The sequence below is a fragment of the Phaethon aethereus genome, assembly GCF_964289735.1.
Source record: "Phaethon aethereus genome assembly, chromosome: 3".
Taxonomy (NCBI): domain Eukaryota; kingdom Metazoa; phylum Chordata; class Aves; order Phaethontiformes; family Phaethontidae; genus Phaethon; species Phaethon aethereus.
Genome location: NC_138576.1, coordinates 128,382,850 through 128,395,446, shown reverse-complemented (window position 1 = coordinate 128,395,446; position 12,597 = coordinate 128,382,850). Strand labels below are relative to the sequence as shown.

Genomic DNA, 12,597 nt, shown 5'->3' with positions numbered 1-12,597 from the left:
CTATTAAAAAAAAAATAAATTGCTCTAGCTGAACTACCCTTCTCTTAACTCTGAATATTTTTTTCAATTAAAAGTAATTTATTTCATATTCTCCTCTCTAGAAATGTGGTAAGAATTCATTAGGACATAGATCACATTTATGAGACGGGACTATAAGAAAGAAGTTTTACTTCCACAAAGATAAGTCTCTGGAACTAAGTCATATTCCATTATCAGAAGAGGAGCCTTGGTGTTCACCCAAGAGCTGAAATTCAAATGTGAAATTGCTGATCCACTGTGGCATGTAACTTAGCTCTGAAAGTAGATATGGTACCAGAAGAAGGGAAAAGGGATAAGGATCATCTAATTGACATAGTGTGCATAGATGTTAAATGACTTCTCATTAAGATCCCTAGTTGAACAAACATTCATATATTTAGAAAATACTTTGTGGCTTATAGTTCTAGCAAAAAGTAGATTCCTGTACAGATAGTAGTACTCCATGTGTTAGAATCCATGTACCTTTATAAAAGCATAAAGAATAGGCTGGCCGCACATTCTGTGGACATAAATCTGTACAAAAATATTAAAGTTCTTCTTAAAAGTAGCAACCACTGGCATTGTTACAGCATTGCTTTAGGACCTGATCCTGAGAATGCACGTATTGCATTCCTAACTGGCTTTTGTTAAGAATCTTGGCATCGAGAGGAGCAGATAGTTGTGCAAATACGCACCTCACTACAGGATCAGAGTGCTACTTTGGTCTATCTGTAGGGAGTTCTCACTGTGTTAAAAATAGATGTTTCTAAATTAGGTTCAGGTTGCACTTACTCGAAGCTTAAAGAAAGAAACCTAAAACTCCAAAGATACCTTTTTTGGCTGTATTTGACCTGGCAGCTGACTCTGTACTACCAGTTCTCTCTGCCCTTACTCACTTTCTAAAGCATCCGCTATTGGCCATTACTGAAAACAGTGTAAAGGGCTGGATCACTTTTGTAGGTCTGTTCTGATGACGTTATGATTCAAAGATTATAATTGCATTAATGCAACGTTTGGTTGTGCCCTCTGGTGGCTAATTTTTAATTATCTATGATTTTGGATATTAATTAGAATGTATAGCCCATGTTAACGCATAAAACCTCCTGTTTCAGGTAAAGAAAGTTTAAACTGTATTCTTACCAACAAAATTTTGTCAATCATGCTCCATTTTTATAATTAAGTTACCCCTAAAGATAATTACTGTCATCAAAATATACAAATATACCTCTTTCTCAAATAATACCTGTTATACGATGCATATTTACCTTTTTTATCAGCTATTTTCATAGCATATTATCTCAGTAAAACTATTGTGGTATGGTTCTTGCTGTCTCCTTTGCTTTTCTTTCTCATTAACTTTTTGTGTCTCATGGTTGTGTCTTTTCTTTTCTTTTTTTTTTTTTTCCCTTAATGAACTGAGTTTTGATTTCCTGTCCCATTCTTCAACTTCATTCATTCCTGCCTGCTTATACTCCTTCTATCTTGGCCTGTTTCATTCCACTGTGAACTCTTTTCCTCTTTCTGTGATTTCCTTCTCCTTCTCGTCTTGCTTCTCATAGAACTCAGTTGATAAATACTGAGAGCCCAGTCTAGCTGTGAGGACCTATTCAGCCTTATGAACTTTGAAGTAGTTGTAATTGAGTAATTTATACCAGCAGCACTCTTTTTATTCTTGAAGTCAAATATGCTTAAGCACAGAGTCTTTAACACCTGTTAACTTCTACAAGAAGTAGCATTCTCAAATCATTGCTTTCATTCACTTTTTTGGCCATCTCAACAGTTCTTTACTTTCTCCACTTCTAACTTCAGTGGAAAAAAAAAATCAGGTAATCATATCCCGCTACAACCTATAAAGTTCAATTCTCTTATCATATACTTCAGCAATTATGGTTTAGTTTTTAAAATTTTTCAAAATCTTATGGCAGTAGTTTGTCTCTCAAAGTTTGTTAACAATGGTCTTGTTTATTGTTATTTCATACACATGGCAAGGATGCCTAGGTACTGTTGAATTATGTATGGTATTCTGTTCTTGCTTTTCTTCCTCTCATTATCAGTAGTGCTGTGTCTTTCCTTCAATAGAAGAGACGATAGCCAGAAGTTAATTTTAGCCTTATAATTTTCTATCATATTTATTGTTTCATAAGATGACTTCAGTCATCTTAAAAGGTTGGGCAGGTTGACTGTCTTTCTCAGTTCATGTATCTAATTCTGTAGGCTGTCTGCTTTAGGAACTGGAAGTCTATCAGTGAATCTGAACCTTAACCTCTCAAAGTGTTAGTTCCTTTTTTTGCTTCACTTCTAAATACGTCATCTGAAATTCAGGTTACAATGTATTTGTTGTATTCATTGCCTGTTATACTCTCAGCTAAAGCCTTAGCATCTCTAACATTAAGTATTGCTTCTGTGTAGCTGATGGAAAATGTTTGGCGTCTGTTGGGCTAGATGATAATCATGCCATTGTGTTTTGGGATTGGAAGAAAGGAGAAAAGCTAGCAACAACCAGGTAAGAATACATCTCTTGATAAATGTGCCCTTTGATTACATTTTTCTGAATAGTATCATCCACGTGTATTACTTTGTTTATAGGAAAAAACAGAACTCCTCTCTGAAAACAGTGTGGCATTTCAGAGCTGTTATATCCAGATTAAAAACCTTGGGATCTACAGCTTAGTGTTTTGGAATCCTGTGAACTATTTCTGTCAAGAGTTCCCTAGCCTTTCTGTTAGGATAGCTACGTTGGTATTATAGCTCACTTAGTAATATTCAAGTTAGTATATTCTACCAATTTTACTTCCTGATTCATGGCAGAAGTCATCAGAGATGTCATATTTTCCTTTATGCATTAGATTATATGCTGGGTTCCTTCAGTGTACATATGCAGATCACTTTTCTAAAAAGAAAAAAGTGTTCCCTCTAATATAAATAGATCTTTTTTTTCAAGGTCTGCTGATCTTGCTTTCCTTCTCAGTCAGCTTTTTCTGAGATATTTGCTCTTTGCAATTACTAACAGAAAGCTTATCTACTAACCCTGTAGTGAAGAAGCTTTTGCAATTGCTTGAAGGGACCAATGTTGAGAAGAGGATTGGATTGCAGTTTATATGTTTGCTTTTTTCCTTCTAAAATATCAAATTGAAACATTTTCTTTATACTAAACTAGTTGTACATGTCAGAAGAATCAAACTGTTTGAAAACCTGGTTTCTGTCTAGCTAATCAAACATGCCTCTGAGGTCAAGATACTAGAATTGTGTAGAATTCATGTAAACATGGGCTCATCAGAAAGGCAAGGTGTTCATTTCGTATGCTGTCTGCAACTATGTAACATCCAGCCTTGGTCAGTAGAAATTTTTAACATAACTGCAAAAAAGTGCCTGTGAAAGATAATTTACTTTTATGCAAATATTACACTATTATCACTATTATATAGTGACATTTTCCAGAAGGAATAATAAGATTTTCTCCTGGCAGCACTATCTGTTAGTGTACTGTTACTGAATAAATAAACGTTCTGATCCAAGTGTGTGTATACCATAATCTATAATAGCTATATAATTTTGTCTCAGACATCCAGTTTATTAGGCAGCAACATTTTAAATCCTATTCAAAATTAGTGATGTAGGGCTTGCTTAGCAACAGTGTTGTCTGCGTTGTAAAATGTGACATTTTCATTTGCTTTCCAATGCTAGTTTTACTGTCTCCAGACAGATTGTGCTTCAGACTCACAAGTGAAGAAATACCCTATATATTCCCATAGGGACCTTCTAAGCTTTTAAAAACAAGATAATGATGGGCTGTGTGGATACCTGTCTCTTGTTGCTCACAGGAGATACATAAGATACCCGCTTTCTTTTCAGTGTGTAATCCTATATGTACTCAATGTATCTACTATTATTGCTAATCTGTTATTTTGAAAATATGCACGGTCCTCACAGAGAGCATAAAAAAAATAGTTTATCTTCTGAAGAGTTCCAATTTAAATTATTTATATTTTAGCAGTGCCTAGAGGCAAGTCCCTCATTCTGGTAAGCACATTAGGACATATAATGAGAGAGAACAACCAATGCAGGAGTGTTTACATCTAAATTTTAGACATGACCCTCATGTGGCCTTAGCAGAGAGGAAGAATAGAAGCACAGCTCCTTACAGTCATATAGACCCACAGGAAGAATTCATCTAAAGGAGTAAACTTGAAAGATTAAGTGCATATTCACTATGTACAAACATTCATTATGTTTATTCTGTAGTTATTTTATAATTTTTTTGGTGAAGGTTCTTTTTGCTTAATCTTTTTAGGATGATTTATTCCGGCATGACTTCTCAGTTTTCTTGTCACAATGTTCAGAATGTACTTATTTTTTAATTCCTCACTAGATAAATTATATAGCTTGTTTCCCTATCTTGCCTCTACAATCTTCTGTCTAGTCTCATTAAAATCCTTATTGAGTGAGCGTACACTGCTAGAATCAAAACGTATCTGAGCTTCTTTCACTAGCTTCTCATGCCTTATATGCTGATGCAGTGCTGGTCCTGTTTGATCCTGGTGTTTTGTATTAGTGGACTGCAACCCCTAAGGGAGCTGAGGGGTGCATTGTCAAATATATTTGCAATCTAAATCAGTGAACATCATGCTCTTCTTCCTTTCTTCTTTCTGTAAGAGCAAATGCCCCGTGCCAGTCCTTCAGTACACAAGGACACAAGAACTAAACAAGCTTGTGGATGTGTTTTAGTCTGATCGTTGCAGGAAATTGGAGTGGAAACGTAGGCCATGCAGTCCAGATCTCATGTGTCAGCACTCTTCATCCTATTGCGCAGGCAGACGTACTCCTGTCATTTTACAGGGCACACCCGCACGGGGATGCAGTTAGTTTGATTTTGGACTCGGGGCAGTACATTTTGCCTGTGTGATAGATACTTCCAGAAGAAGCAGTATAACCAGCCTGAACTGAAAGGTTGGGCATCGTTATAGCAAAGTGGAGGAACAGGAGAAGGAGGAATTGCAAGAAGATGGACTTCAGATGTCAAAGGTGTAAAGGACCGGTTTTTGTTTAGACTGATTCAACAAAAGAAAATACTGAAACCAAGAGGGTTATTGGAACCATGTGATTTTTTCAGATTTACTAAACCTGTCAGACAAAAGTGACATTATCATAGTACAAAAACTGAAAAGCCATATGGAAAAGCTAGTGATGTTTGCTTTTGGTGTTTTATAAAACACTGAAATAAAAATAATTACTACTTTGCATCTGGGAATATTTTTTTTGCAATGATGAAACTTAAACTTACAAGTTCCCATAAATACATACTCCAACACGGATAACTTTAATTACCCGAGAACTAAATTTGAAGGTGTATATGTGGATGAATGAACTGTTTCCTAAATTATAATTTTATAATTTGTTATTTTACTTTTCCTGTTGAAGCACAGTAGCTTAAAGATTTCCTTGTTTTTCTTGACAGAGGATTTTAAATATCTATTGAGTTTTATCCATTTAAATATTTATGTTGCCCTTTATACCTTCTCTTAATTGCATTGACCTTTGTTGCCTGCTGCTTCTTTATAACTTAATTGAACTGAAATTCAGTGGGAGACAATTTTTATTCACCACATTTCTGTAGTCTAATTCCTATATAGTGTATGCTCAGATACATTCTACGAACTCTGTGGGTCAGACTTCCAAGGCTAAACTCTTGCAGATTAGAAATACAGCGCTCTACTTCTTGTTAGATAGAGTAACGATGGTAGAGATAATGTAGATATAGCCTCTATGACTCGTCTACCAATCCTCTTAGCGTTATAGATCTATACTGTTGTATTTGCACCAAGAGTATGACAGTTATGGTGATCAGATTCTCATTGTTGAAGACTATGGTTACTCCAGAGTTCCATTTAGTTGGAAGTGTTAAGTCATCCCTTACTGTGCTTTTAATTTTTATTGCAGGGGACATAAAGATAAAATATTTGTAGTGAAGTGTCATCCACATCATGTAGACAAACTAGTCACAGTTGGGATGAAGCACATCAAATTTTGGCAGCAAACAGGTACTGTATTGAATATTTTATATTTGCTTTATTTGAGAATGTATATATTCTTAATACAGGAACCTCATGTTCTCAGTTTAAGAATTTTTTTTTATGTGTAAAGCAATTTTCTAGGTAGCAAAATACTAAAGGGGTGAAAACCTACCTCTGAATCTGCAAATGTCACAATATTCCTTTCTCTTTGGAAGTTATTTCCGGCTAATTTGTTTTTAACTCAGGTCTTACTATTAAGGATTTCTCCTAAACAAGCATCCTTGGCTCTCAGAAACATGCAGTCCTGTAATTTGCTTAGGCAGATTATGAATCCTTGTTGTGCAAATGCCAGCTGGTAGCTAATAATCTTAGGTGCCTCTGGCACACTGCTAAAAACGGTGGTGTTTGGACTTCAAGTACTGATGTAACACTTCAGCAATCCTTCAGTCTCAAGTTGCGGTCATCAAAGATGACTTCCAGAGATGGAAGCACATATTTCAAGGTGCCAGGCTGGAAAGAAAGGTTTGAGGATGGACCTTAAAATATGTGCCTGGGCAAAACAAAAAAGAAAGAACGAACCAGGTATTTTGCAGAAGTTCAGCTATGGTAATTTATATTTTATTCAATAGGCTAAAAATCATGATGTCGTATCACAAGAAGCAAGGTAATATATATGTTTGTATGACCCAGGAGTTTTGTTTCCTTTTCTAAACAGTGAAAAATGAGAATTAGTTTTCTATTATTTAAAAATAGGGTAATATTCTGCATATTAACAAGCAAAATATTCAGAATAGGAAATTCTATCAGTCTAGACTGTTCTGTCCAACTGAGAAAGGCAGGAAAGTTGATTTCTGATTGTGGACATTTTTTTATTCAGGACTGGATTTTTTGTTCTTCATTACTTTTAATCATATACATACTACACAAATACTCGCAAATAAGATCTCAGAGAGCATCTTCCGTGTGTAAAATTCAGCAAAGGTAGGTGGCACAAGGGCAGCTAAAAATACAACTCAAGACAACACAAAATTAGGTAGTTTTAAGAAGTTTCTATACTTCTACTGTACTTTACAGCATTCAAGTGGTTCAGGTGCTCTCAGTTTAAAAACTACATATTTATTTTCCTGCATTTTTTATGTTTAGGTTATTTTTGTAGTCATTAAACAGACTTGCATGCTCTTTGCCAAATTCTATTACAGGAATTTGCATTAAGCAGTATCTTGCACCAAGAATAATAGTCTCTTTGCAATAAAAATGGCATATTTTGAATTAAGATTTGCTCAGTGGAATTGGGAATATCAGTCTGGTGTTAACTGTGAAGTACATGATGACTTGAAGCAAGGACACCACTGCCTATATAATTTCGTAATTGTATATGCATTTTTTGTTTTTAAGCACTCAATTCATGGGCACATATAGCTACTTCCTGCTGTAAGGCTGTGGCAATTTGAATCTCTGACAATCAGAAGAGGAGCAAATCCTGCCATTTGTTCTTCAAAATTGCTGTCAAATTGTCAGGTTGCCAGTGGATAACTAAAACAAACCTGTAGTATCTCACGTGTTGTTGTGTTCACCTGTAAAGAGAAAGACCTTGGCAGGAACTTGGCAGGCTGTTCTGTGTAAAAAATATTCTGCCAGCCATTGTATTAATTCTTTTTACACAATTCCTCACCAAAATTTATCATTTGCTTGGAAATAACAATCTGAAAAATAGAGCCTGTACTGCTTCAAAACTGTCATTACTAGATTGACTTTTCTTTTATTATGTTTTTCCCTTGTGCGCTATGGTTTCAGTATTTCTATTATCTACTATGTCTTAGGCAATCACAAGAGATGATGGGGTCAAGACATTTGTCCATTACAGCACTATAGCTACAAACAAAAATATAAAAAGACTTACTTCTGTTTATATTGCAGGTGGAGGCTTTACATCAAAACGAGGAACATTTGGAACTACTGGTAAATTGGAAACTATGATGAGTGTTTCATATGGGCGAATAGAAGATCTAGTTTTCTCTGGCGCTGCTACTGGAGACATTTATATCTGGAAGGATACTCTGCTGCTGAAGACAGTGAAAGCCCACGATGGACCTGTATTTGCCATGCATGCATTGGATAAGGTATTTATCATCTTATGTGATCCATCCACCTTTATTTTTTGTTGCAATACTGGATTTTAGAAGCGTATAACTAACATATCTCCTAGTCAAGTCACTCAGGTTTCATACATGTATGTAAGCAACACATTGTTCTACATTGCACTAACGTTGAAGGTGCTTTAATAAAACAGTAACAGAAAATAAGTTGCACTGGATGAATCTGAATGTGATTAAAATACCAAAATCAATATTAATGAGTTCTGTTATTTAATAGATGTGTATTTGTAAGCACTACATTATATGTGCTTGTTACATAACCTCTTTTCTGACCTCTAAATATGCAGAATTTATTCTCACTGTGCTCATGCATGTCATTTTCATATCTGTAACCCACAGGAGAGTAATAGGTAACATTCATTGCCTCTTCAACCTGGTCCCAAAAACATTTTTGCATTTTCAGTTTCCAAAATATGAAACATGAATTTTTTTAATAATACTATCGCTTTATCTTAAGCAAGCAAGACTTCAAATATCCAAAGGTTTTTGATTTTCTGAGCTAATAATACCAGATACCTGGTATTTTCCTTCAGTTGCTTCAATAAATCTTTTAAAAAAACTATGGCAAAATATATTATTGACATCACATAAATGAGGTTGGGGCAAAATGTTGCCACTTTAAATCCACTGGCAATTTGAAGATGTTGATAATGGAATAACCTTTTTGAGATTATAGTTTCGACTTTAAAAGTATGGCATGAGAAGAATATTAGTTATTAAGATTTTTATGTATCAAGGTCAGTTAAGATTCCTGTGGCTCAATCCTTTCTGGCCCTAATTGATTGTTCCTAGCTTTTCCATCAATTTTTCTATTTCATCTTGGCACTCTGTCTTCTGAACATCCTCTTCACTTACGTTTTTGTTGGTTAGTTATTTATGCTGTGTTTTGCACTCACTTGGCACAGATAAAGAGAATCTACCAAGGGAATTAATAAAAGAATCCATCCCTATGCATTATTAGAACTCAGTTTGAAGCATCTGTTAAGTCCATTGAATTTGGAATAACTTGAGAAGCTATTATTACCAACTACTGTCTCTTCTAAGGATGACACAAATATTTTTCCATTGCTTAGTTCCACATGCAGAAAAATGTTGTGGTCCAGCATTGCTGTTTACAATCGTATGCACTCTGCATGGTTGTAAGTCTTTATAACCCTAGAAAAGCAACCCTCTAAATCTTCTCCCCTTATATTTTTTCCTCATAGGTATAGGCTCCAGTATTCTTAATTGGAGACATGAATAAAATGCCAAGGGGAACTTATACTGCCTTTGGAGAAAATTGTTTTAAACGTTAATGTATGAGTACTGATGTATGTGTACGTTTTCATACTGTGATCATACAGGGTTTTGTAACTGGTGGAAAAGATGGAATTGTGGCGCTTTGGGATGATATGTTCGAAAGATGTCTGAAGACGTATGCTATCAAAAGAGCGGCGCTATCTGCTAGTTCTAAAGGTAATCTTTTTCAGTGTGTTTTTGTAAGGACTGTCTGCCTGAAGGTTGGTAAAATGGCAGTAATAGGTGTCCAATCTTAACAGAACACAAAGGGAACAGTAATATACTACTTGCTACTCTGTGCTGGAATTATGTGTTTTGACTGATGTAAGTTCTATTTCACACAGTCTTTGCCATTTATAGTTTGTTCTGCTATTTCCCTCTCTATTCTGTGACATTTGCCTTTGTTTTCCCTGAATAAATTATTTTTAAAAGAAATGTCGCAAGCCTGTGAGTCTGGCTGTTCCAAAATCTGTTCGACTGTTTAGCAGTTAGCTTCCTCAACTGGCCAAATTTCATGTAGTGAGACCAGGCTCCCTGTGAGTTGGAAAGGCCTGTTAAATTGTACCTCGCCAGGCATCAGTGTGGAAGTCTGTAAAGTGATATTCACAGATAATCATGGAATGTCCATGTTGTTGGAGCATCTGAATGCCTTACACGTTGTCACTGTGAAAGCAATAAAATATCAGTCTTTATATCGCCACAATACAGACTAGCACAAGCTCCATTCCCTTGAACTATTAGTTAAATCCATGGATTATCTATCTAGTTTGATCAGGCAAGTGTATATCACGTTTCATGATTTTAAACAGATTTTAATTATAGATTATATAAGCCATATAAAATGTAGGTGATATGAGGCTCTTTTTGATTTCACAATAACAGCCTAAAATTAATATCTTTGTGTTCTTCAGGCTTACTTTTAGAAGACAATCCCTCTATTCGAGCCATCAGTCTAGGACACGGGCATATACTAGTGGGAACTAAAAATGGAGAGATACTTGAAATTGATAAAAGTGGTCCTATGACTCTACTTGTTCAGGTACTGTATGGATCTTCCATATCAAAATATTCCCTGTAGAAATATAAGACATAAGATTTTCACAATAATTTTCTTTCTGTTTCCATTAATCCTGTTGGCCACCATTTCTTTCCTTGTTCAGGCAGAAGTTGTTGCTTTCTTCTGTAAATTACTTTGAGATTCACTGTGGGTTACAGAATTCTGAAGGTAAAACAGTCAGTCCATTAAGTTCAAAGGCTGATGAGACATTTTATAAATTTTTTTATATATTCAGTTTAGGACCCAACATAAAAATGAAAAATGATGAGTAGAGCTAACACAATTTATTTGACAGTGTGGTTCTATTTATTTGCTTTTACTGAAATAATACAGTGTTTTCTGAAGGATTCTACATTAATTTGTGGAAAATTCGTTTAGAGTTGTGACAGCTTTCTACAGTGACACACAGTTGTCATTGCATGTGTTGCAAAGCCTAAAGAGACCTCTTTTGCAAGACAAAGTATTTTGCAAAGTTTGGTTAAAAAATATTCATGTATATGCCCACTGATGTATTTGATGTTGCTTTGGTTTAGCGTCTTGAATAACCCTGCTGTCTATATGTAGAAAATTGTATATATCATTTACTGAGTTGTAATTTGTTAAGTTATTATTTTTGTTACCCATAACTGACTAAATTATCAGGTTTTTTAGAAAAATATTGTTTCTTTGGTATTTTTCTTTCCAGTTAGTTCTGGTCACATAAAGTAATATTTCAAATTTCTATTGCCTGCATGAGAGCCTTGCTAACCTAAATGTGTGAAGTTGTATTTTATAAATTATTTAACTCATTCACTAATTTGGAATTGCAATCTCATCCTAATATAGTTCTCTTTGCATGAATACTAAGGTTGAGACATAATAAAATTACCAGATTGCTGTGAGTTTTCTGATAAAAAGAAGTGTTATAATTGCTATCCATGTTAAATTACATGCTTGCATGCATCAACTTGAGCAAAAATAGAAAATACATGAGGTGTAATCAAGATGTCATGACAGTTTCTCCCCTTTTTCTTTTAATGGTATTTTTCCACCTCAACAAAAATGCCAGTTACCAAACTGAAATCCAGATTGAGAATAGTAAGAAATGATTTAACCTTGAAATGCAGTGCCAGCAAGCTGTGTGCAAGTTGAAGAAAATCTAGAAAAAGCAGGAAGAGTGATTAAAAAGTTTGAAAACAGAGTTCTGAGGAAAGATTAAAAGAACTAAGTACATGTATGTTGGGCAAACAAGTTCTCCAGGATCTAAAACATTACATAAACCTTGAAGACAGATTAGCCTATATTAGTATTTCAGGATAAAGTCCTGTTTGGGGCATAACTACTTCCTGTTCATTCCAAGTCTGGAGAGTATTGGAAGAACAGGAATTATAGCTAGTAACAACGGAGGAGACTATGGAAGAGTATATTTTAGATGGTTATCAGAGGAAACAGGCCAGACATTTAGGTCTCTGAATGTGGAAAATTTTTGAGAGGAGATGGTGAAAGCCTTATTGCCTGAGACTTGTAAAAGGAGGCAGGGCAAGTGCTAGAACATGTTACATAAACCCAAATGCATTATTTTCTCTTATATTCAATTGTTTCCTTTAGGGACATATGGAAGGAGAAGTCTGGGGCTTGGCAGCTCATCCTCTCTTGCCTGTCTGTGCAACAGTGAGTGATGATAAAACACTACGAATCTGGGAACTTTCTTCCCAGCACCGCATGCTGGCAGTGAGGAAACTCAAAAAAGGTAATGCTCATTTGGCCACGCACTGTGATAGTACTGATACTACTCTATTTCTGTTACAGTTCCATCTTTGCTTTCAGTGCATATCACAGGCTTTAATTAGGTAGGAAGAGGACACAGTCATTAAGAAGTTGGAAGCATAGGAAGTAAATTGTCTTTGGCATGTGTCAAGTCAATGAAAAGGGTAGAAAGGAAAGGGATTATAATCTACTGTAATGAATAGTAATAAAATGGACTTTCATCGATTTTCCTCTGATTCCAAGGGGAATGAGTTGACCTCAGAATCCTTTTCCTTCCTAAGAATACTTCAGACCAGCATATTTGTTGCTGACATGAAAAAATTTCCTTATA

At 35.2% G+C, this 12,597-nt stretch overlaps 1 protein-coding gene across 3 annotated transcripts in view; it reads left to right on the top strand.

Annotated features, from left to right (window-relative positions):
- Positions 1-12,597, top strand: part of EML6 (EMAP like 6) — a gene marked incomplete at both ends in the record, with an annotated part of 113,043 nt that overhangs the window by 67,862 nt on the left and 32,584 nt on the right. For all 3 annotated transcript variants that reach the window (XM_081997307.1, XM_081997305.1, XM_081997306.1), the window contains 6 exons: positions 2,428-2,521; positions 5,956-6,056; positions 7,947-8,149; positions 9,529-9,640; positions 10,375-10,502; positions 12,108-12,249. In XM_081997307.1, coding sequence (XP_081853433.1) covers positions 2,428-2,521; positions 5,956-6,056; positions 7,947-8,149; positions 9,529-9,640; positions 10,375-10,502; positions 12,108-12,249 — 780 coding nt within the window. The remainder of the gene's footprint in view (positions 1-2,427; positions 2,522-5,955; positions 6,057-7,946; positions 8,150-9,528; positions 9,641-10,374; positions 10,503-12,107; positions 12,250-12,597) is intronic.